The sequence below is a fragment of the Primulina huaijiensis genome, chromosome 13, assembly GCF_012295235.1.
Source record: "Primulina huaijiensis isolate GDHJ02 chromosome 13, ASM1229523v2, whole genome shotgun sequence".
NCBI lineage: Eukaryota > Viridiplantae > Streptophyta > Magnoliopsida > Lamiales > Gesneriaceae > Primulina > Primulina huaijiensis.
In genome coordinates, this window is record NC_133318.1 from 1626706 (window position 1) to 1652479 (window position 25774).

Here is a 25774-nt window from a genome sequence, read left to right on the forward strand (position 1 = left end):
AAAAAAATTAAACACGAGCGGCGCGGGGACTTTGTTAATTCGACGTCGTTTTGTATGGCCGAATCACCCACCTCGTTTCATTCCATCGGCGAACTCCTCGACCCTTAGCCCTAATTTTACCCCTGTAGATCTCTGATTCGTTAATCAATCCGATAATACCACAGTGAACGGAGCCAGCAAGCCGCGAAGATGGTGCTCGCGCAGTTGGGTGGAAGTATTTCCCGCGCTCTTCAGCAGATGAGCAATGCGACCATCATTGACGAGAAGGTGCTGAACGATTGTCTCAACGAGATCACGCGCGCTCTCCTTCAATCCGATGTGCAGTTCAAGCTCGTTCGTGATATGCAGACAAATATTAAAAATATTGTCAATCTCGATGATCTAGCTGCGGGCCATAATAAGCGTAAAATCATTCAACAGGTGAAGTAAAAGGAAGGAATTTTGCTTTCCTTAATAGTTGATTATAGCCTTCGAATGGGAATTTTACTAGGAAAAAGTTTGAGTTGTTTCTCTTTGAAATATTTGATCTATGTTTTGGGGTTGAGTCGAGGTTAGCTTTTGTGGGATGTTAAATGCGTGGTGTGTATATGAGTGGTTGAATCTGGGCAACGAAAATTCTCCGTTTAACCTCATGCACAAATAATTTAGAGGTAGCTGTACTCTGTAGTTATAGTTTTGTTTCCTGAATTTGCTATGACTTTTGATATCCTATGATATATTACGCTCAGGATTTTTTTTCATCTCTGTTATTTGCTGTTTTTACAAATTTTTGGCTTCTGTGCAGGCTATTTTTAATGAGCTGTGTAAGATGTTGGATCCTGGGAAGCCCTCATTCACTCCAAAAAAAGGAAAAACAAGCGTGATTATGTTTGTTGGTTTGCAAGGTATATTTTTGCATTTGAGTAACTGCAAGTTGGTTGTGTGAGTTCATACACTCTTACCTACGCACCCAATAGTCTCGAGCCCTTAGTCCTATGGCTTTGGGGACTTGCTCCACCACTTAACCTTGTTGGTTGACCGCATCCTTCCATTGTTTTTTAGAAACAGGATCTACTTATTCATGTGTACTTTTCACAGGATCGGGGAAAACAACCACATGTACAAAATATGCTTACTACCACCAGAAGAAGGGATGGAAACCTGCACTAGTCTGTGCAGATACTTTCAGGGCTGGTGCTTTTGACCAATTGAAGCAGAATGCCACCAAAGCTAAAATTCCTTTTTATGGAAGGTGCCTTGTTTTTCCTCAGTATTTAGTGGATTTGTTTCTTCCTAATTTTTCACAATGTCATGAATTTCTGGAATTGTTTCGTTGACAATAGAAAGCAGAAATTCCCGTTACTAATCCTTCCAGAAGAGATCGTGAAGTCACGTAGAGAGAAAATTTGTCTATCTGTTTCTACTGATAGAGCTTAACAATGAAATTACTATGATGCAGTTTCAAGTTTATACTTGATAGAATTATATGAATGTTTATCAAGCGAGTATCACAGAAAATGAAAAAAAGCTGGGGTCATTTCTTCTAGGTTTGGGTTAACAAAGCTTAGGATGCATTTCCTTATATGATAAAAAAGTTTCTGTAGTGATATACAAGCTTAAATTCTGTAGTATTCAACATAAAATTCAGCTGTAGATATTGTAATTTTGCTTGTAAAATTGTAGTAATACTTTATTTTTGAATTGCTTGTTGACATTCCTTGTATTCTAGTTATGCTTTTTTAATGAGAACTATTTTTTACACCTATTTTTTATGCATTTAGACTCTTACGTTATTCTGTTTTTTCTCTGAGGTAGAATAAAAATGAAATCTTGACCAATGTAGTTTTGGAACTTGAATACTATATTGGATCATGTATAAAAATTTCATGTTAAATGTGCTTCCTCTGGTTCTTTTTGCATTGATACCCATGATTGTTTCAAAAGAAAGCTTTCAATCAAATGTGGAGAATTGGTAGCGTGTTTCAGTTTTACTGATTAAAATTTGTGGATTTTGAACCTTGATTTTTTCCTTATTTTTATGTATAGATTGTAATTTATGCATGAATTACAGATTATTTTATTCATGTAGTGCTTTGGCTTAATGTTTTCTATAACAGCTATACAGAGTCCGATCCTGTAAGTATCGCTGTTGAAGGAGTTGAAAGATTTAAGAAAGAAAATTGTGATCTTATAATTGTTGATACAAGCGGACGCCACAAACAGGAGGCAGCTCTCTTTGAAGAGATGCGTCAAGTTTCTGAAGCAACGGTTAGTGTTTCTGTTCTTATCCTGTTTTGTTAGTCCAGAGTCTCTATTTACTCTGCTTAAATCTTCATTCAAATATTCCAGAAACCAGACCTTGTTATATTTGTCATGGATAGCAGCATTGGTCAAGCTGCCTTTGATCAAGCTCAGGCTTTCAGGCAAAGTGTTGCAGTTGGAGCTGTGATTGTCACCAAGATGGATGGTCATGCGAAGGGAGGTGGTGCGCTTAGTGCGTAAGTTTAAACATAATTCTTTTTAATTTTCTAGTTCTAGCAAATATATTTAAACCTGGAATTGATGCGTGCCACATCTATTGTTATGCTTCTACACCGTAGCATCTTATGATTGAATGGTTGGGCTGTTTTTGCTGTATTTTCAGGGTATATAAGTTTGTGGACAGATCTATTTGGTGCTATGAGCACAACTTTTTCAAGATTTGAAATTTGAGAGTTTATAGATGTGTATTGTAATGTATAGGTTGCTAAACTTATCATAGTAAGAAGTGTAGTAAGATGCAACTGCTATTGATTTTAGATGGATGGCATCATAATTTTAAAGTACTGTTCTCATGATGACTTTACACTGTTGATACATTTAAGTTAGGTGAATAAATCACCTATCTTGCACGGACATCAATAACGATGACACCATGTAATGTGGACAATTGATCTTTCCTCTCAATTTGCAGAGTCGCAGCAACAAAAAGTCCAGTCATATTCATTGGGACGGGTGAACATATGGATGAATTTGAAGTATTTGATGTCAAACCATTTGTTAGCCGCCTTTTAGGTTTGCATCCCTCAATTATAGTTAATATATTATTGCTTTTAATCAGATTTGTGCTGATATTATTCGCACAAGTGGAAATATTTTTTCGTTTCGATTAGTAATCTATTATCTATTTTATCAGGTATGGGTGACTGGTCTGGATTTATGGACAAAATTCATGAAGTTGTTCCCATGGATCAACAGCCTGAACTACTTCAGAAGCTTTCCGAAGGAAACTTTACTTTGAGGATAATGTACGAGCAATTTCAGAATATACTGAAAATGGGTCCAATTGGCCAGGTCTGTCATTTATTTTATTTGTGGAGTTTTAAATGCTCGCTTTGCTGTTCTAATTAATCCATCATGTTTGATTGTTGTTAGTTAATCTATATCACTCGTTCCTTTGGCTTAGCTTCTTTCCGGCTTTCAATGCATCTCAATAGATGTTAGAGTATATTCCCCTATTGATAAAGTTGTTTTCAATTTTTGGTTCATACAAATGCTTTTGTGTTGTACTAGATGTTGCTACTAAAGGATGAAGGTGTTTAAATGGACCTAAAGTGGCGGCCTTATGATTTACTTTTTGATCATTATGCCATTCATTACTTTTTTTTTATCACTATCCCATTCATTAGGGATGCTAAATTAAGTTTAATCCTATGAAGATAGTCTTCACAATTTTAAATTAAAAGTTAGCATAACTTAAGTTTGAATGGATGTGTTCTTCTTTGAATGCCTTTCAATGGCCGAATGATTTTTTTACTGCTGTACTTCTACTTATTCTTTTCTTTAATCGCTTCATTCATGCATCTGGGTACATTTATGCGTCTGGGTATGTATAGCTAGAAGATTTTTACTAATTAGTAATTCCATAAATATAACATGCTTGTTTCTTTGTAGGTCTTCTCTATGCTTCCAGGATTTAGTCAGGAGTTGATGCCCAAAGGCCAGGAGAAGGAAAGCCAGGCAAAGATTAAAAGATACATGACCATGATGGATTCAATGACTAATGAAGGTAAAACTGATTCCTTGACTAATATATGTGCGTGTTGATCAAGTGTAAAAGTTGTATAGATTATCATGGGCCCACCTATGATCGACTCACTTTAAAATAATTTGTACCAGACGCCTTTTTCTTTTTCCCCCAAACTCACCAATCACCATGCCATACTTGAATCAAGTTAATTGTTGCAAGTATATTTTTCTAATTGCACTATGGCAAATATTCCAGAGTTGGACAGTTCCAATCCGAAGCTAATGAACGAATCACGAATCATGCGGATAGCTAGAGGGTGTGGTCGTCCTGTGAGGGACGTAATGGAAATGCTGGAAGAGTACAAGCGACTGGCCAAGATTTGGAGCAAGATGAAGGGACTCAAGATTCCAAAGAAGGGAGAAATGAGTGCTTTATCGAGAAATATGAACGCTCAACACATGAGCAAAGTGCTTCCCCCTCAGATGTTGAAGCAGATTGGTGGAATGGGTGGATTGCAGAACTTGATGAAGCAAATGGGTTCTGCCAAGGATATGATGGGTATGTTTGGAGGTGGGGATAAATAGAACTTTCACTAGTGTAAAAAAAAAAGGGTTGAATTTTCATTTTGTAATTACTCTGTGCTGTTAACTGGGGAGTGATAAATTTTGGCAGTTCTGCTCTTCCAAGTCCCTATAATATTCTCCTCTCCCCCTTCACTGTATAAATGCATATGTACATTTATCTTATACGTCTCTCTTTAGATTTTGACCTTTTTGGATCTTCAGACCTGATTTTTATGAATAAAAAAATTATAATTCAGCTATTTAATAACCAATTATATTACATTAAATACGTGGGAGCCGGGAGGTCTTTGAGTGAGATGAAGTATTTTAAACATAAAGCAAAGTGGTTTGAAACAATTAAAAATTTAAGGGTGGGTAGAAACACAATTACTTATAACTCTTGTCCTTTTCAAAACCCGCTAAGCATAAATTTTTCCTCCAATTTTCCCGCGACATTACAAAAACCTTCCCTCCCATAAACCCTAAACCCCCAAATCTTTCAACTGAATCTCCGATCAGGATGAAGTTCAAAGCGCTCCTCATTGACAATGGCGTAAACCTGCTGGAGAAAAGAATCCTCCCAGCTCTGGATAAGATGGGCAAAGTTTGCCACCTCTTCTTGACCGGCGATCACGCCTTCTTCCTCCACAACCTCCTCAACTCCGATGGCGTTCAATCCATTGCCCAGTTCAAGAAGGAATCCCTCTTCCAAGACTACCGAATCTCAAGCTAAAACGACAACAAAATCGCATTCTCCATCGACCTCATCCGTCTTCACACCGCTCCATCCTCGCCACCTACGTGTTGTCCAGGGACTCCGATTCCAGCTGTCTCCAGATCAAATTGGTGAAGAAATCGCCCCCATATTCGAACCAAGCGGTGCCATTTCGTACCCTCGAAGCAAAAGGGTATAAATCAGCTGTTGTCGAAGACGTGCCCATTTCGAAGCCCCTATCACGAGCAGATGTCCTCGAGCTACAGCTCGCCCTCGAAAATTCGCGAGAAATGCCCCAGACTGTAGTGAAAGCCCCCGAATTGAATTTGTTGCAAAGCTTCGTTGATAGGATGAAACATGTTGGGGAAGTTTTGGGTGTTTCCGCGAGTAAATGTGGGGACTTGCATTTGCAGATTTCGACTACTTCAATCACATTAGGCTCCGAGTTTAGGAATCTGTCTGTTTTAGGAGAGCAAGTGGATGGGGGCGGCGGTTGATATAGGCTCGAGTGCTCAGACCAGAATTGAGAGGGCTGTGCAGAGGGGAGATGCTATGAGTGTCCAAGTGAGCGTGAATCATTTCTCTAAGAGCTTGCAGGGTAGCTTGGCGAAGCTGGATTGCTCCTCAGGGTGCCTGCTTGATCGTGATATTTCAGTTCCTCAATCCGTGGAGAGGCAGATGGATAAATCCATCAGCTTGCATTGTAGGCTTCTTGTGCTTGATGCCTTGGTCCTGGTTCTAACCGAGGGCCTTGAGGTGATTCTATCCATGTAGCTGTATTGTTTGCTGAGTATGTATTCTGTTGGTGAATTCTTGATTGTCTTGGGCCACTGTTAGCAAATGTATAGTTGTATTTTTTAATCCCCTGGTGGAGTTCGGTTGTCCTAGTTCGTGGAGCAAATCGTACGATGATTTACGAGAATAAACCTATACGAGAGATTTTTTTTAAAAAAGTAGACTTCCTTCAAACTTTATGCATAATGCGACACATTGCATCAAGTGTTTTTGGTCATCGCGACTTCATTCAACCTTCATACATATTGCAACATGGTGCACCAAATGTTTTTGGTCATCATGTCTGTTTTTTGAAATCTTTTTTGTACCGGTCTATTGTTGCAAATCACTCGCAAATCGAATGTTTGGAATATGGTATGAATTCCAACACATCCGGCGGATCTGACTGGTTGAGGCCATAAATATTTTGATGCTGGTTGGTGAGTAAAAATTCGAGATGCTCGAGATTTTGATTTCAATTCGGGAAAATCAGAGAGTGTTTTTTAAGATGCAACATGGGAGTATGAACTGAGGTAGTCTTTAGCAAAGCGAATAAAAATCTATTTAAAATTATAGCAATCAGAGAGTGATGAATCTCCTGTTTTATCTATTTATACCATCATTATAATTTCCCCCCAAACAACTTTCAAAATTCACAGCAAAACTAAATACAAAAATTCTTAAATCCCTTTTAAAAAATATTATGAAGTTGTACTAAGAAACTTTTTAATTAAATCAATCAAAATTCTTACCGAACAACCCCTAAATTTGGGAAAACTAAGGTTATGTTTGAATTGAAAGATTTGGATTTGTGGGAGGACTGAAATGCATATATTTAAATGACTAAATTGGATAGTAAATTAAAATTGAAGCAAAAAAATATGCTTAACATAATTGATTTCAAATCTTGAAAGATTTGGATTTGTGGGAGGACTGAAATGCATATGTTTAAATGACTAAATTGGATAGTAAATTAAAAATTGAAGCAAAAAAATGCTTAACATAATTGATTTTAGAGTAAGTATCTTGTGAGACGGTCTCACTAATCTTTAACTGTGAGACGAGTCAATCCTACCGATATTCAAAATAAAAAATAATACACTTAGCATAAAAAGTAATATTTTTTCATGGATGACCCAAATAAGAGATCTGTCTCACAAAATACGATCCGTGAGACCGTCTCACACAAGTTTTTGCTTTGATTTTAAATCTTTCATTCTAATTCTGCTGTTGTTAATGATTAAAAAATATACATTGGATTTGAGATGATGATTTGAAATTAAATCCACTCAAATCTTTCAATCATAATACAAACAAGTTGATAAATTAAATTTTTTGCTGCTCCAACCATCAAATATTAAAATAAATAAATCAAGTTTTCATTAAATTTTGACATCTTTTATCTTGGATGCTTTCAATTGGCATCTTTGATGTCTCTCTCATTAAGACAATCTAATAAGATTCCAAGTCAAATTTGGTTTCTTGATTGCCGATTCTTATGCTTGCGTAGCATTTGACCAATGAGTATATTCTGTAAGACGACTGTCAAATTCTTTCATATTAAAAAAATTATCAAATTAAACAATACCAATATTCAATTCAACTCATCGCAATTATTTATTTGGTGTTTTGGTACAATGTCTACATGAGCTGCACTGCTTATTCGCTTCATAATTTTAGTTGTATTTTATAATAAGCCAGTTGGAAAAGGGTCCTAAAAGATTTGTTTAACATATAATTACTAAATAACATGAGAATTATGTGTTTCATATATAGGTATTATGTGTGGTGTTATAATATTTAACACAACATGCAGTTGAATAAACAATTTAGCACACAAAACTTTATGTAAATAAATTAAGACACAACTGATTATTCGTGCAAGACTCGTAGCAAAAGATTCACTAGAAGATGTATTCAATTTACATACAAAAGGAATACTATTGAATAACTTAAAACTTACCCTCTTGACACAAATAGTGAGTAAAGCGTGTACTAAATTTTTATCAACAAAAATAATCAAATAACAACGGACGCAAACGCTGTGAACCGAAATCCATTTTAATGAAGAACACTCTGGCAACACTTTGGTTAGGTGTTGTATTCGAAAGTCTTCAATACTTTACGGCAACACAGCAATAATGCGAGACTCAAGCACTTGATTTCTTCTGTGCAACACACAAGTTTCTTGTTTTCTCACCGTCCTTTTCAGCTTATATTCTTCGATATATATAGTCTCTTTGATCTAGAGATATTTTTTGAATAGATAACTAACAAACATAGAAAATAGAGTTTATTAGGAAATAAACTATTTTAAAAACAAAATATCATATCTAGAGTAATTATTAATCTCTTCGTTAATTATCATTAGTCTAGAAATACAAAAATCTATTACTTGAGTATTTTGAAGTGTAATATTATCAAAAAGCAAAATATAATTAATGAATAAATTATGTCTTGTATGTCAAAGCTTGTTTTCCTTTCAATCTCATCTTTTTTGTCTTTCTGGACAAAACACACAAAAAATGTTAAGAGCTATATACACAAACTGATCTACACGACTCCTCCTGAGTTAGAGACATATCTCTCCATGAATTCAATCATGTTAGATGAGATGTTGTTAGAGGTGTTTGCAACACGAGTCGAGAATATTAATTAATTATTAAATGACGAAGCATCAAACAACAACAAACACTAGCAACATCATAGAGATAAATGGAAAGGACTAGGGAATTGCTTCAAAATGCATCGATGTCAGTTTGTTCTTCTGCATCTCCTTGATCGGAGCCGGAGGGTCCTGCTTCCGCATCTGTACCATCTTATTCACCAGAAATTTTTGCTACCTTGTACCATTTTCTCCCTTTTTCGACCAAAATGCTCAAGCATGTCCAGTAGTAGGCAATATTCAGCTACCCAAGCGTCGTAGTGGGCAATTAGTTCCTTGACACAGGCAATCTGCTAAAGTCGATTTGTTCTTGTAGATATTATGGAGAGATCTTAACACAACATACGATGAGGACATGTTGTCAACGTCAGGGACAACACTAGATTCAAACCATGGGAGGTGTCCACCCTCACGTTTCCCTTAAAATAAGTTGGAGAAATCTTCAATAGCTCACTTACATCCGAAAACTCCTCATCTAAATCACGAATAAAACCATGAGATTTAAGGAGCCTATAGATCAGAGAAAGGAAGGACAACTTTGTGGATTTCAACCCACCATCAGCAAACTGCATTACTGTTTGAATACCAGCTTTCCAAAATTAAATGTACTCCAATACCAATGGAAAAAGAAAACATGTGCATGTGGTCTTGTAACCACAATGTTGTTCGTGGAGAGAGTCTAATTCCAAATAGCAGTCTTGTGCAGCACAGAGTAAAAAGTAGTCAAGTTTGCAGCCGACTGCCATTTGGATGATCTAGAAAACGTTGAATCAGACCTCCCGTGATAGCATCAGTTATATGTTGAATGTTCAGGAGCTAACCTATAATTTATAATCCAAATCGAATTCGAGTTGAATACTAACATATATGAACTTTTTTCGAGTTAAACTTGAACACATATTAATTGGTTCTCTAATTCACGAGCCGTTCGCTATTTTTGATGTTTTATTAATATAATACAATTATATATTAAATTAATATATTTTCAACATTTTGAGTATTTATATTGGAGAAATAATTCGAATAGTTCACGAACATGGTCAAATATTTCGAGTTGAACCCAAATTCAAACTATAATTCGAGCCAAACTCGAGTAAAAAATTTAAATTATTCGAGTTTCAAATCAAGCTCGAGCTCTTTTATATATATATATATATACTTCGATTCGATTCGTTTAGATATGTGTGTGTACGTGTGCGTGCCTTTGAGATATACAAACAAATGGCAAAATATCGAATGACTTGAAAGCACATGCGTAGCTGTGCCTTGTGTACCACGTACAAAGAGATAGTTGTCCGAAGTTCATGTTTTTTAACCTATGAATGACTTGTGTCTGCTATTTCACAGAATAACAATCAGTATTAATAAAAACATTTATGAATTAGGATGACAACCTCCCAACGTTGGAGGATCCGAAGCAAACCAAATTACCTTTACTATTTGTTGTTTTTGAAAACCCCCACCCCATAATTACGCTAATTCTCCGCGTTCTGCGAACAAAATTATAATAACGACAAGATTTTAAGTAAATAGTTCGAATTCACGTTAAAATAAAAATTCTCTTTACACGTAATAATAGAACTAAAACCAATCATTTTTTTAAATCAAAGTTTGGATTCGTCATGTATTTAATTGTTTCGACTCGATGTAGTATAATGGATTTGAAATCGAAACAAACCATGTTAATTAACAAGAAAAAATTGATAATTGGTGGAAATTAATTACCATATTAAATAGATTAATTAAGTAGCCCTTCACCTACAAAAAGGACCAAAATGGGTCTCAAAATCACCACACAAATGGGATGAAGAATCAAAGATGCCAACGCTTGATAAAAACAAGCAACCCGGCTGGAGAAAAGAAGGCCCAATTAAAAAATTCCACGTGTCAGGAATCCAATGGCTACCTCTCAACCCTGCTAATTCTTTTTTTTTTAAATTTTTTTAATTAAAAAATAAAAAAATATTTAATTCTTGTTTGAGTCCAAATAATGCATGGGCTATAATTCCTCACAAGAAAAGGACATCACATGTATTGCATTGAAAGGACATCCAATACTTTGTAATTCATATATTATGTTTTATAAATATAGATTAATTTCTAATATTTGAATTTTTCATTTATATTGTCTTAAAAAAATTAATTTAATAAAAAAACTTTAAATAATTAACAAATTAAGAATAAAATTCAGGTTATATATAATAATAACAATAGCAAATGGAGAACTAAGAAACCAAGAAAGAGAGGCCAATATTTATTTGCAAATCCCCTTATCAAATATAAACCCATAAAAACCCTTATCCTATCTTCTCCACCAAACCTTCACAAGATTTCATTTCTCACCAAAAAGCTCAGCTCAAAATTCACACAGTACTCTCTTCCCTTTCTACTTCTTGTCTTCATTTTTCCATTGCTTACCAAAAAAAATCATACATGGTTCCTTAGATTTCTCTTGGCTTTTCTTCTTCCTATTCTTTTTCTGGGCATTCATTCATATGTGACTTGGATTACTTGAATTTGCTTTAAGTATATATAGATATATGAACATATAAATATTTTCTTGTTATTAGTAAAAAAAAAAACTTTTGAAAAGAAGAGAAAATAAAGAAAGGATTGGCGAGAAATGGCACCTAAGTCGAGTAGGAGCAAGGGACATAAAGCTAAATCAGAAAGGAAAAAGAAAGAAGAGAAAGGTGAGCATCTTTTCTTGGAATCTATATATATATATATATATATATTTGTTGTTTCTATGAAATTTATTTTCTTGGTTTTGCAGTTGTGCCAAGTGTTCTTGATGTCTGTGTAATCACCCCATACGAGACTCAAGTTGTGCTCAAGGTACTCAATTTGATATATTATTGTTAATTATTCACATTTGATTTGATTATTATTCGAAAATCCCATTTTGATTTTTCATTTTAAAATATTTTTATCCATAAATGAAGGGTATCTCGACAGACAAGATTCTTGATGTGAAGAAGCTGTTGGCAGTTAACGTTGAAACATGCCACCTTACAAACTATTCTCTTTCCCACGAGGTAAATTTATATCACACACAGACACACACATTGGTCTGTGTGTTTTTCTTGATATTGAAGTTTAATAATAAAAACAACAAATTAAAAATGGGGTTTTTTTTTTTTGGAATTGTTTGTCTGCGAATTGAACAGGTAAAAGGACAGAAATTGAGTGAAAAACTAGAAGTCACCAGCCTCAAGCCATGTTTGCTGAGAATGGTTGAAGGTAGGTACAACTTTTACTCGTAGATGTACCATCAAGTATTTGGTTTTGGGGTGGTAAAAAAAATTTATAATATGCCTTAAATGAATATTTAGTGGTTTGTGGTGTAGAACATTTTTATGTGACCTATATATTAATTGTGGATCCACATTAAAAATTTAATTTAGTGTGAGGTCTACATTGATAATTTTTTTGTGTTGCATTTATTACTTTTGTCCCATTAAAATAAGTGGGAGGGTATAATAAGATATGGTGAAGAAAATTCTATATTGGATTGAGTTGTAACCTCAATTTGATTGAAAAATTCCTTTTTAGTTCATGTAAAAGGCTGGTTGGTTAATCAAGAAAACTTATTAAACTCATCAAAATGGAGAAAAATGAGACAAATTTCTATTATATCTTCGAGGGTTTTTTGCATTTACCTTTATTACATCGCAAAAGGGTAACCACATCTCATTACATTGCAACAACTAATGCAAATAATTGAACAAAAATTTGATTTTTTATTGTTTAGAAATAAAACATTCATTAAGAAAGTAAATTAAATAAGCATTACATTATAGCCGCCTCTATGGATTGGCCTTTTTCAAGAATTATTATTATTAAGTATCAAGCCAATCACTTTCCAATGCTTGTCATTCACCACAATCATCGTAGAGTCAAATATAGAATAAGAAAAAAGAAATTAATAAAGGGCATGTCGAATATTATTTTTATATAAGTGATGCAACTTAAATTGTAAAAAAAAAATTATATGGAAATCTTTTTTTTAAAAAAAGTAAAAATGAGTCTTTCTTACCTACCCATGTAATTAATTGCCCACCAAATTTGAAAGCCATGTTTTGTACTAACAATTTTCGATTCAAAGGTTAAAGTGTTTATGTACATCCATGGCCAAAGCCGATCGACACCAAAATTTCAAATTTAGAAAGAATTTTTAGGTTCGAAATCTAATTGTAATAAACCGTGAATTTTTTTTATTTTACCTTAAATAAAGATGGTAAATTTAGTAGTTTAATTAAGAAAAAAAATTCAAATAATACTTATTAGAATAGTTAATCCAGTCAAGAAAACCACTCTTTTTTAAATAAATAAAAATGTTATCTCTAATTCCCATGTCGATTATATTCTTTAATATTACAATAATCAAAGCCTTGAAAATGACTTTATAAGTGAAAAACGTGCTTTGAATGCAAAAATTGACTTAATAAACACATTTAACGTTTCGCCCGCCGATTCCATGTTATTAACGAAAATGCCACTGTCACTGCAGAGGACTACTCCGATGAGTCGCTTGCTGTATCTCACGTCCGGAGGCTTTTGGACATCGTCGCCTGCACGACGCGATTCGGAAAACCTAAGGGCGGTGGGTCGGAATCTCGACCGAAGAAGAACAAAATCCAACAGAGCGCCGCCGTGGCACGGACACGCGATGGAGAGTTTCAGTCACCGGAGACTACGCCTCTGGCGATATCGGAATGTCACGATATGTTGGCGATCCAGCCTATTCCGAAGCTCTCGGATTTCTACGATTTCTTCTCGTTCTCTCACCTATCTCCTCCCATACTTCGTCAGATCACTTTCTTCCTCCACTGTTTCTATGATTCTGTCTAGTTATTAGAATCGTATACATTTTTCCTGAAAAAAAAAATTTGCTGCTAAAATTTTGCAGATTTGAAAAGAGTGGAATGTAATGGAGAAATGCGGCGAGATGGTGACTACTTCGCAGTACAGGTGCGGTTATTTGAATTCTTTTATTTGCGGACTGTAGTGCTATTTTTGGTTATCATATAAAAGTGCAGCATTCTGATCAAAATACTTTCTTTTGCTCCCTGGTTCATCTGAAAGATGATATAGTATTCCTTGTGGCTGTTGCATACTTACATTATTTGTTTTAGTGTGCAATTTTGGAGTCTATGTCGAGCTTTAATATTTTTGCATGAAATGCCATCGTGTTGTCTCATTTTCATTGTCTTCTGCTTAAGATTAAGTTATAATTTATCCAAAAGATTTGAAGTAAAGAACTTCTTGATAAGTCAATTTGGCTTCTATCTACAAGAAAGCTGCTGAACAATGGAGGATCGAGCGTTATATCTGAGATAATACTTGACTGTTACAGTTGATGATATTACGACATGGTTGCAGATAAAAATATGCAATGGGAAGACAATACAAGTGATGGCAAATGTGAAAGGGTTCTACACTTTAGGCAAACAAGTTTTGCACAGCCATTCTTTGGTGGATCTTCTGCAACAACAAAGCCAAGCTTTTGCCAATGTGAGCATTTCCACGTGATTTTGTTACTCCAAAATCCAAATGTGTTAAGACCATGTGGTATTATAGGACAATTAATTGATACTTTTTGTGCAGGCATATGCATCCTTGATAAAAGCTTTCATCGAGCACAATAAGGTGACCTATTATTTAGCTAGGAAATTCTCATTCAATTAAGGTTATACTAGAACGAGAAATGAGTTGTTATGGTATTCATTTCAGTTCGGTAACCTACCATGTGGTTTCCGTGCCAATACGTGGCTTGCTCCTCCGTCTATTGTTGATTCTGCACCGAACTTCATGCCCCTTCCTAGAGAGGATGAGAATTGGGGAGGAAATGGTGGAGGCCAGGGAAGATGCGGAGTGTATGATAGTAGACAGTGGGCTACAGATTTTGCAATATTGGCTAGCCTTCCTTGTAAAACTGAAGAAGAGAGAGTGGTTCGAGATAGAAAAGCATTTTTGGTTCATAATCTTTTTCTAGATGTCGCCATCTTTCAAGCGGCTTCATCCATAAAAAAAGTGATGGATTCCACTGCTAATGACACTGCAAATTTTCTTCCTGGTTCAGTTGTGCATGAGAGTCGCGTTGGAGACCTTTCTATTATGGTGAAAAGGGATGATGCGGTCACAAACTTGAAAAGGGAATCAAAGATATTTGGTTCTAAAACCTCTAATGATTCTGCTGAAGAAATTTCTCAGCAAAATCTACTTAAAGGAATAACTGCAGATGAAAGTGTAGTCGTACATGTGAGTATCTCCTACTTTCTCTGCACAACTATTAAATTTTTGGCTGGCGAACATTTTTAATCACCTTGCATTGTTACACCTGATTATTATGTCTTTTAAAATGGAGCTTATGGATTAATGCACGGCCGAAAATGAAATTGTAATTTTTAATAATTAACATTCATCTATAGGTTTAAATATTATTAGATTATTTTGTTTCAGTTTTTGAAATAGAAGTTCTGAAATGATGGTGCCTCTACTCAAGGATTAGGTGAAATCTGTACAGGAGCTTGTAATGGAGAAAAAGTAGATAAGCTCATTATTTCGTATTCCCCATATAAAAATAAGAGTTAAATTGTGTGTATTTTTGCTTTCTCAAATTTATCCATCTGTGAATTCTTTAAATTTCAACAGCAAGCCTGTTTCTTTGTTTCTTTCCATAAAGTTTGATGTGGGTCAGAGTATTAATCTGTTAGCTAATCTCTTATTTTCTCTTATATGAATATCATATAATTATCACCTCACATTCTCATAAAGAGGTCACATCTATTTGATGGAAGCAAATTAACTGTGTCACTTTTGATAATCATAATTTTTGTATGATGCTAACTTTCTTTTCCCATCGTAAACAATATGACAAATTGAATTCCTCTGTTTTACATCATTGCCCCTCAATACTCCCTTCTTTAGCCAGGCAAACTTTGTTATCTGCGAGAGTGAAAAGTGTCCTACTTATTTTCAGGATACTTCCTCCTTGGGTACAGTAGTTGTGAGGCAGTCCGGCTACACTGCAACAGTTGAGGTAGTTGGAAATGCTAAAAGGGGAAAGAGCCTTATTCAAGATGTTCTAGTTGAGGATCAAGAAGATGGTGGGTCCAATGCGCTTAACATTAATAGGTTGTATGACTCATCTTTGCTTATTGCAAATGTGTGCTACACACAATGTGTTTGACTGCATGCTAGAATTTCCTATTGCTCAGTTTTTTGCATCTGGTACACTAGCATTAGCATTGTTCAGTTGAAGCATTGCTTACAATGGATTCCACAAGTTGTTGCTGTGTGATAAGGAATTGATGGCTAATATATGATAGAGGAACATTAGCACATTTGCCTGCAGATGTAGTTCATAATACGATATATCGTTTAAAATTCATTTCAATACCTAAGTGGGTGGCTTCCTTGTTAGATCCATTGAATGTCTCCTTAAGGTTATGTTTCACAATGTAAGTAGGCGAGTCGCCAAACTTGGACCTAGATGTTTAGTTGAATCATTTGTTGTCTTTCTTATTTGTCGCATGTTCTGAAAAACTGACTACACAATTTGACATTTTGACTTACTTATATCCTTATTGATATATTGATAAGTGGTTCAATCATTTACAGTTTAAGAGTAATGCTTAATGAGGCATGTACTGAATCATCTGTCAGAGGCCCAACTCTCCGGCCTGATTTGATGGATGTTGGCTCTTCAAGATGTCTGGTCCAAAAAGTAATGAAGGATAGTATGAGAAAGCTCGAAGATAGTCCTGCAGTGACAAGATGTTCCATCAGATGGGAACTTGGTTCTTGTTGGGTACAGCATCTACAAAAGCAGGAAACACCAGCAGATAAAAGCTCTGGCGGTCACAAGCGAGACAAAGAAGTAATCAAAGGACTCGGGAAACAATTTAAAATGCTAGCGAAGAAGGAAAAGAAAGCACCAACTCCTAGCCTAAAGGATGAAGAGCATTGTGCTGGATCCAGCAGCCTAGAAATGGAAATTAAGATGGGGGAATCAAAGATCTTTGAGTCTACATCTGAGTTGCTGAAATATGTTCCAGAAGAGGCCATTTCACGTTTGAAAGAAAATGGGGTTGGTCTTCATACCAAGGTATTATTTTTTAACATGACTAAAATTTAAGAAAAATGGTTCCTGACCCAATGGTTCTCTTCATAACTTTGAACTTGTATATTTAAAAGGATGAAAAGAATAATCCAATGGTTCTTTGTTACTTCTCAAATGCCGATCTCCGGCCTCCAAGAGAATGAGGTCGATTGATGCAGGAAGAAAGGAAAGAGAATGGGTCATTGAGCTGGATTCAAAATAGATAAGTACTAGAAAAGTGAGCATAGATGGCCATTTTTGTAACCTAATAGTGTATCTAGGTTTACACCCTAATATTTACTTGAGAAGAGCTCTTCAGTTTCGGACATCCTTTCTCCAATCGTCTCTACCTCCTTCCTTTTTTATTGTTGGCTGCATGCCCCATCTCAAGTAGTATATGTGCTTTTTCGTACCATAAATTGCTCTACACAACTCTCATTACATCCTAGCATACAAGGTTCTAGTCTTCTAGTAGCCACTGGAGTTGAAACTCGTACTTTAAGACTGTTATTGGTTGCCGGAAGTACTAAACAATCACAAGAGTTGGATTTTGACTTGGATGGATAGGGTAGTACAAATTCTTACTCTCCCTCTACTCAGGTCTCTTGTCTGAGAAGGAATGGGTGTCTTTGATGGCATGTTAGGTGCCATAAGGCTATAATATAGATTAACAATTTGATTTTCTTAGTCTTGAAAAAGGATAGTGGGTTGTGGCTTTGTCTGCTGGCAAGATGAACACCTTCAAAAAATTGTGGCAGTTCTTGGGGTCAGAAATATGAAATTCCAAGACTATCCTTTTGAAGGTAGTGGATGTAACTTGATCCGCGTGAACACCACGAAGCAAGATGGGTGAAGTACTCGGCTCGAACAGTTCGAGCTAATTCTTCAAGCACTATTATTTTTTCCTTCAATTATTAAGATAATTCCATGGCATGGGTCCTTATAATTCAGTGCTTCAACATGCAGTCAGTGGATGAGCTGGTCAAGATGGCACAGGGATATTATGATGATGTTGCGCTGCCTAAGCTGGTATCACTCGCTAATAAATGTAGTCATAATGAACTATTGGAGTGCTTCTAAAGAATGAGGTTATTTCTTTTCCTTTTTAAGGTTGCAGACTTTGCATCATTGGAACTTTCTCCAGTAGATGGGCATACATTGACCGACTTCATGCATCTTAGAGGGCTACAAATGCGTTCTTTAGGTCGTGTGGTGGGTGAAATCTGCCTTTGTGTGTGTGTACATGTGCGCTTATATGTGTTTCGCATGAAATTCTCATGCTTCAAGTTGGATAAATATTATTATTTAAAACAGGTTGAACTTGCAGAGAAGCTTCCTCATATACAGTCTCTTTGTATTCATGAGATGGTTACCCGAGCCTTTAAACATTTGCTTCAAGCTGTAATTGCTTCTGTTCAGAGCATGGATAGCATGTCCACTTCAATAGCCGCAACCTTAAACTTCTTGCTAGGGTCTTCCCAATCCAAAAATGATGACGTGCAAGATCAAGCGCTCAAATTAACATGGCTGCATGTATTTCTAATGAAAAAATTTGGTTGGGAACTGAAAGATGAATTCCGACATTTGAGAAAGTTATCCGTACTCAGAGGACTTTGTCATAAGGTTCTACCTTAACTTATTCTACTAAATTTTGTATAACTGGGAAGGATTTGGTAATTTTTCTCTTTTTTAGGTTGGGTTAGAGTTGGTTCCTAAAGACTATGATATGGACAGCTCCACTCCATTTAAGAAATCTGATGTCATCAGCTTGGTACCAGTCTGCAAGGTAGGTGCAAGCAAAAACTAGAAAATCTAATCAAGTATCAGGTAATCTATGATAACTTCTTTTGACTTCAAAACTACAGCATGTAGTATGCTCTTCTGCTGATGGGCGAACTCTTTTGGAGTCCTCCAAGATTGCACTTGACAAAGGGAAGCTAGAAGATGCTGTTAAATATGGAACAAAGGTACTGTAGTTGTTCCCTGTATGTAAGTGATTTGTGCTGTTCTCATGTCTCCATAGGTAAAAATTTACGCTTAATTTTAAACTGAAGGCTCTGGCAAAGATGATTGCTGTTTGTGGTCCATATCATCGAACAACTGCAAGTGCTTACAGTCTTCTAGCTGTTGTTTTATACCACACTGGAGATTTTGATCAGGTGATGAAGTTTTTCAACTTGATTTTGATGTATATAACTTAATTATACGTCACCAAGTACTTCCTTCTCCCTCCCCACAAAAAAATATTTAATGAATTGATTAAATTAAGTAAATAAATCAATGATGTATGGATGTCAGAGTGGAGGTTGGCATTATAAGAATTAAGTCAAATTTGAAGAGTAACTGCAATACTCCTGAGGGGACATTGAAATTTGAATTTCCATGATGAAACATTGTTTTATGATGGTTGTCAATTCAATAATAAAAGAATGGCAGTTCTAGTTATAGTGTTCTTAACAGCATACACTGAAAACCTGAAAAAGAACAGACAAATCCGCATCATTACGGGATCTTATGAAATAGTCAAAGTTTTAATTATTGTCCGGAATTCCATGAGCGATATTATGCAGATTTATCTAGCTTCTACAGGATGTAAGACCATTTTCCCGAAGTAGGATAGGCCATGATATAGTGCCTGCAGAACTATGAGTGCATAATTTTATCGAATGGGAGGATATTCAACTTGATTGTCTTTTAGTTGTTCTTTTATAGGCAACCATATATCAGCAAAAGGCGTTAGATATCAATGAGAGGGAGCTTGGGCTTGATCATCCTGATACAATGAAAAGCTATGGAGATTTATCAGTGTTTTATTATCGTCTTCAACACATTGAGTTGGCTTTAAAGTGAGTTGGATATGCTTGTTAGATTCTTGAAGTGATTTTATCATCTGGAATTGCGTTTTGCTCTCATATCATGATCCTATAAAGGTGCATCTAAATAATTTCTATGTTGAAAGTAAGTTACAAGGTTGGATATCCTGAAATTCAATTGTATCCCTGTTTCATCTGTAGTCAGCCCTTCATCCAAGAATGTATTTCAGCTGCTAAACTGGGTGCATTTAAACTTATTTCGTCAAACTTGTGATTTATGCTATTCCGGTCTATGGAGGCAATTTAAAAAAAGAAAAATCTTGTGATTCTTACTATTTCCCATGCATCCTTTATATTTTCATGATCAATCTGGTGATCAGCATCGTCCTTTTCAATACATAGTAATTTTCTTAATAACGGCATAGACTTTTCTTATCCTGTATGAAATTTACTTATTTTAATTGGTTCTCCCCTCCCTCCTTTTTCCGGTCTTTCCTCCTTCAGCACAAAATTCTTGCATCTCTTCTTGTTCTTAGCTTCTTAACGATAACTTCAATGTGTTTGTCTATGAGCAGATATGTGAACCGTGCACTGTACCTTCTTCATTTTACATGTGGACTCTCTCATCCTAATACGGCCGCTACATACATAAATATGGCTATGATGGAAGAGGGTATGGGCAATGTTCATGTCGCTCTCAGATATCTGCATGAAGCCCTCAAATGCAATCAAAGATTATTAGGTGCAGATCACATACAGGTAACTTCTGTACAAATCCATTAGTGCTACCATGTGATGTCCATATTCAGACTTTCTGTGGATGCACTAACAAGTCATGACAAACAAGCTGCTGCTTATTTGCATGCATGAATATCATGCCCATGCTTACCGAAAAAATAATGGAACTTGGCAGTTAATATGATTATCACTGTCTGACAGACTGCTGCTAGCTATCATGCGATAGCCATTGCATTTTCGTTGATGGAAGCATATTCCCTGAGCGTGCAGCATGAACAAACTACATTGCAAATTCTGCGGGCTAAAATGGGAGCAGAGGATCTCCGGACTCAGGTTCACAAATTTATGAACTCATGCCTTCCTCTTGCTATAAGGCTTACATTTATTAGCTATTTATCATTTGCACCATGCTGAAAGGTGGAAAACCTTTGCCCTTGTTTCTTGATGTGTACTTGCAATTTTTCTTCTCCAAGTTGGCCGACATTGGAACATTCAGTTTAAACTCATCTACAGAAAGGCTCTATTGTAGAATTGTGAATTTCATAAGCACATGCATATTATATGAAAACCGTCTGCCAAAAGCTTCTGCTTATAGCTATTGGAAATCTAGGGAGCTTTCTGTTTTGATCACGACTGCAATTTTTATTTGTGAATGAACCTTCAGACACAGACACTCTAACTATGGCTTGCTATGAAGGTTTAACAAATTCGTGACAACATTAGGCAAGTTGGGTAGATAATATTTTCTGAGTACATGTAGGATGCTGCTGCATGGCTTGAATATTTTGAATCAAAAGCCTTGGAACAGCAAGAAGCAGCACATAATGGAACTCCCAAACCAGATGCATCTATTGCCAGCAAAGGCCATCTGAGGTATCCATATGGTACCTCAATTTTACTTGATTTTCACCTTCCATATTTTGGAAAACCAATACAATCAAAATTCTCGTGCAGTGTGTCAGATCTCCTAGATTATATAAGTCCAGATCAGGAGCCAAAATCAGCTGATGCTCAGAGGAAACGTCGTTCTAAGGTATTCTCTTTTGTGTAGCAAGAAACAAGAACCTTTTTATGGCAAATTCATCCCTACACAGATCACTAATCTACAACTATGTAGGTGGGATTTTTCACCAAGACCCCTCATTAGTTCATTATCCTTTGACTGATGGTGTTGGTATCGAAATCAAATTTAGTTGAATTAAAGACTTTTTTCTTTGAATTTCATCTTGTGCGCACTGAATTGATCTCCATTTGCAAAATGTTCTACTTAAATCCCTGGGAGAAGTCTAGGGACAGAGAGAGATTCTCCTCCTCGTTCCATTCAAGAAAATCAGCTGTTGAAATTATTTTATTTAAAAAAAAAATTTATTACATGAATGAATATCTGTTTTGCTGTTGTGCATGTCATTTTCTTCTGAATTGATCTCTATTTGCTAAATTATGTTGCCGAGAACTGTAATACCAGTAATTTTCTATTCCTGCCATTCAACTCTGATAAAACTTAGCTTTCTTCCATGATGGTTTTTCTTGATTATTCTTGACCTTTGTGGTGAACAACATTTAGTTCCTATTCTTTGATGCAAACTCGTTTTGTTATATGAGATATGCACTCATCATTATTATTACTGACTTTTTTATTGAATAGATAAACGTTTGGTTATTCTCAGGCTACAAATTTACTTTCTGCAATATTTTCTACTAGGTTTTTCCAGTTGCTGGAAAATCCCATCTAGAGCAGCAAGGGGGAAAAGATGAAAACGCTGTCAGGAATGAAAGTGTAGAAATCAGTGTAACAACCGAAGAAAGTAGCAGTGAAGAGGAAAAGTCAGATACCAACTCCTCCCAAGCACCATTATTTGTCGCCGAAGCTATTTTTGTAAGTCCATTTTCAGAAGAAGGCATTCAAGAATTGAATTTAGAAGGGTGGCAGGAAGCCAATTCGAAATCACGGCCCAGTAATGGAGCTGGTAGAAAGTTTAACAGAAAGCGTCCAGATCTTGCCAAGATAAAGACAGATAATTCTAAAGATGGCAGTTATTTAAAGGAGGTTACTTCACTGGGGGGTAAGGGGACATTCAAGACAGTTCCTGCTGAAGTGTCTCCCCTGAAGCAAGCTACCTTATATACGACTGATGGTTCAAGTAAAGCGCAGGCAAAAATTTTGATGTCCAGAAGTCCTGCATCAGTAACTAAAGCTTCTCCAGTTCCTGCCACTCTCATAGCATCAAAATCATTGTCATACAAAGAAGTAGCCGTGGCAGCACCAGGTACGGTTCTTAAGCCCTTACTGGAGAAAGTAGAAGAATTAAGTGACGAAAAATCTGGCAATCGGTTCTCCACAAGTCCAAAAGAGACAGCACAACAGGATGTGAGGGCAGGAGTTTTTGTAGAAGACTCATTACCAGATCCCAAGAATGCAGAAGGGGACAGTGAAGATGAAGTTCTTGAAGCTAGGTCCGAGTTGGCAAACTCTTGTTCGGATGCTGAAGATATTTCATATCCCGGCAACCAGGAGAATTCTGTAGAAACAAATGGAACCAAGCTTTCGGCTTCTGCCGAACCATTCAGTCCAGGTTCCTACTCTTTGACTCATTCATTAAACTCCACTTCTGCCATTAGTGTCTATGACTTAGTGGCCAGCCAAGGTCCACTCGCAGAGCCAATGGGGTTTCAATCAGTTGCTGTTAGAATTCCTCGTGGTCCAAGATCGCCTATGTATCGTAGAGCAAGCCATGCTTTCTGGGTCAGACATGGATTCCCAAATCACCAAATCCCAGTTTCTGAATTAAATGGCTTTACCATGAATCCAAATGCACCTGCATTTGTTCCTAGAAGTGCGTGGCAAATGAATGCAGCCGCTAAAGATTCAAAACCTGGCAGCAATAAGAATTCATATGACGAAACGGTGCATTCAGGTTCTGGAGGAGAGAATCTCGTTGAAGAAGTAACTGAAAGGACCAAGAAAAACGGGTCTGATGCAGTGAAGGCAGAGTTAGCAAGACAGATTCTTCTAAGTTTCATGATAAATTCAGTACAGAATTCTTCTGACCCCACTAGCATCACTCCTATTAGTGACAAGAAGTATGAATATTCTAGTGATTCTGCTGAAGCAATTGCAAATGACAGTGCAATCATAAAGATCTTTGATGGGAATGATAGAAAAACTCATCAAATGCAAGATGTAAACATGAACAAGACAAGAGACAGCGAAGGATTTACGCTTGTCACAAAACGCAAAAAAAACCGGCAGCAACTCCCAAATGGTGTGCATGGCTTGTACAGTCGACAATCCTTATGTGCATCTGTGAGGTGAAAGAGAGGTTACCGAAAGATCTAGACGATCGTTACGCTTCTTCAACGACAAATGTCAGAGGTATGTGCCTTCACATGAAAATTTAAGCTGTGGAAATGTTCCAAGATACAGGATGGTGGACGTGTAAACAAAGTATTTCTCAATAAACTCCTCCTGAGTGTTCGATTGGTGGATCTTGGTGGGTTTTTCGCCTGAATTTTTTGGTGAAGTGTTCGTATAAATTTGTTAATTCTTTGCTCTCTTGCGGTTTAGTTATAATTCTCCATGAAGATACTTGCCATTTCTTGACGAATATATAAGTTTCCTAGGGTCAAGCTCTTATATTCTTTCCAGTATGTTGCTTATAGACAAGTTTTTGAATAATAAGCACTACAATTTTTCTTATTTAAGGATTAAAGATGCTGACAACCACGACAAAATCTCCATTATGGGGTTTTCCACATGGAATGTATTAACCTTTGCCAGTGTGACGAATTATATATATTTTTTTTAAAAAGGTTGTTGCTCAGCCACTACCTTATAGTTGAGTTGACATAAACTTCAAGTACAAAAGGCAGAAGCTTGGGTTCTAAACTCTCAAGTAAAACAAAAATTTCTCCACCTCACGTCAAGTTGCACTGAAAAAAATCGTTGTTCAATGCTATTTTATGGATACTATCCCAACAATTAATCTAACTAATACAAGGGGTTACATATATTTTTTTAACATTTGTTATTGATATGATAGCATGAACAAATCCCCAAATACGACCTCTTAATAGTGTTTGGATTAATATTTAGATCAACTCCAGCAGCCCACAAAACAAGGGATATTTAATGTCGCTTCCTAACATGAATAATCATTATGTCAAATAACCCCCCCCCCCCNTAATATTTCAGTTTTCAAATTCATGTCTCACACACACATTTCTCCGTCTCTTTTGACCACATTTTCCAAACCAATAACTATTTTTTTCCAATTTTTTCTTTTGCTGGAACATTATTTTCATTCAAAATCAAAATTTAAATTTTCTTTATTATACGCATTCTCAGAGTATCTATTCTTGCAGTGAGTTTTGTATTTTACAGATTTTACTAGTAATTAATAATAATGTGACGCCAACGGGGGAGAGCCAATCCAAAGGCTGGGGTGGGCTTCAGTCTTGGATCAATATTTTTAATTAGTAGTTATGGTGTATATGTAATTTTTGTATAATGTTCAGCCCATAAAATAATTATATTTAGTAACTCAATCTATTAAAATCATATTCAGCCCATTTAACCAGAAGAGGAATCAAATTATTCTTAGGGAGTTGAGATGGTTTGTGCGGCAGAGGATTTGAAAGGGATTTCTAGTAATGGATTTGAAAGGGTTTATGCAGCAAAAAGCCTCGGGGTTACCATGTTTTAGTGCAATGGCCGGATAGTTTGCACGAGGTGAAATGATTGTCCTTTGTTATTTAATTGTTATATTTCATTTATTAAGTAGAAATATTCAAACTTTGGCTTGGTTGAGTTTGTAGTTATTTATTAGGTTATGTAGTGATGAAGTCGTAGAAGATTAGATTTTTGGTATGTGTTGAGTTTGAGATTAACTTCTGTATTATGTACATTTTTAGTTGTTTATGGATATTCTGTTATGCCTAGAAGTAAAATCATATTAAATCTGTTCACGCGCAGAAGTTAATAAGTGAGTCTTCAATGATTTGTCAAGTGATCGTGACAGTAGCTTGAGTTATGTTTTTACTTCTTAATTTGAGTTTTTTGAGACGGTAATAAATCTTTACATGACTTTTAGTAAAGTGAAATTCTTGTGTTGCTGGCTTAATGTTAAATTCCCAATTTGTGCTCATTCATCATACTTAGGTACTTGGATTATATTAATTATCGATATTAGTTTTGATGTTCATTTAAAATATTTGGGGATAGCTTTTGCACCTTTCATCAGTGGTAGTCTTCTCATCCTAGGCATGTGCTGAGAAAATTTGAATCTTGATTTAAATATTCAATTTGCAATCAATAAACATTCTATCGATGTCTTATAGTGAATTAATATCTCACGATGTAATTATTGATGATTGAGTATTTTTTGGGATCTCCTAATATGAAAATGTAAACA

General features: G+C 35.9%; 2 protein-coding genes and 1 pseudogene across 3 annotated transcripts; all 3 read left to right on the plus strand.

The window, feature by feature from the left end:
- The first annotated feature begins 37 nt into the window (after positions 1 to 37).
- LOC140956265 (signal recognition particle subunit SRP54 2-like) lies at positions 38 to 4748 on the plus strand. Of its 2 annotated transcripts, none has more exons than XM_073412970.1 (9): positions 38 to 420; positions 785 to 884; positions 1078 to 1231; positions 2097 to 2247; positions 2329 to 2477; positions 2933 to 3033; positions 3155 to 3312; positions 3913 to 4027; positions 4244 to 4748. In XM_073412970.1, the coding sequence occupies exons 1-9, from the start codon at positions 190 to 192 to the stop codon at positions 4570 to 4572; spliced, it is 1488 nt and encodes a 495-aa protein (XP_073269071.1). In that variant the 5' UTR covers positions 38 to 189; the 3' UTR covers positions 4573 to 4748. The 2 variants fall into 2 exon arrangements, with proteins under 2 accessions (XP_073269071.1, XP_073269072.1); XM_073412971.1 differs by lacking the exon at positions 38 to 420 and adding an exon at positions 531 to 650.
- A 236-nt stretch (positions 4749 to 4984) lies between these two features.
- Positions 4985 to 6417, plus strand: LOC140956270 (uncharacterized; annotated as a pseudogene).
- Positions 6418 to 11005: 4588 nt separating this feature from the next.
- Positions 11006 to 23997, plus strand: LOC140991335 (protein REDUCED CHLOROPLAST COVERAGE 3-like). The gene is made up of 23 exons (XM_073461249.1): positions 11006 to 11398; positions 11482 to 11543; positions 11651 to 11743; positions 11876 to 11948; positions 13219 to 13515; positions 13618 to 13679; positions 14091 to 14222; positions 14316 to 14357; positions 14442 to 14969; positions 15691 to 15845; positions 16332 to 16818; positions 17779 to 17841; positions 17923 to 18024; positions 18127 to 18435; positions 18506 to 18598; positions 18678 to 18779; positions 18867 to 18971; positions 19525 to 19658; positions 20201 to 20384; positions 20565 to 20696; positions 21124 to 21236; positions 21318 to 21396; positions 22066 to 23997. The coding sequence occupies exons 1-23, from the start codon at positions 11329 to 11331 to the stop codon at positions 23674 to 23676; spliced, it is 5028 nt and encodes a 1675-aa protein (XP_073317350.1). The 5' UTR covers positions 11006 to 11328; the 3' UTR covers positions 23677 to 23997.
- Positions 23998 to 25774: the final 1777 nt, after the last annotated feature.

Bases quoted from the DNA above. Each gene is read 5' to 3' on its own strand.
- LOC140991335 (XM_073461249.1), top strand. From the start codon at position 11,329: ATGGCACCTAAGTCGAGTAGGAGCAAGGGACATAAAGCTAAATCAGAA. The intron at 11,399-11,481 runs GTGAGCATCTTT...TTGGTTTTGCAG, and splicing joins GAAAAAGAAAGAAGAGAAAG to TTGTGCCAAGTGTTCTTGAT. The intron at 14,970-15,690 runs GTGAGTATCTCC...ACTTATTTTCAG, and splicing joins ATGAAAGTGTAGTCGTACAT to GATACTTCCTCCTTGGGTAC.
- LOC140956265 (XM_073412970.1), top strand. From the start codon at position 190: ATGGTGCTCGCGCAGTTGGGTGGAAGTATTTCCCGCGCTCTTCAGCAG. The intron at 2,478-2,932 runs GTAAGTTTAAAC...CTCAATTTGCAG, and splicing joins GGAGGTGGTGCGCTTAGTGC to AGTCGCAGCAACAAAAAGTC. The intron at 3,313-3,912 runs GTCTGTCATTTA...GTTTCTTTGTAG, and splicing joins AAATGGGTCCAATTGGCCAG to GTCTTCTCTATGCTTCCAGG.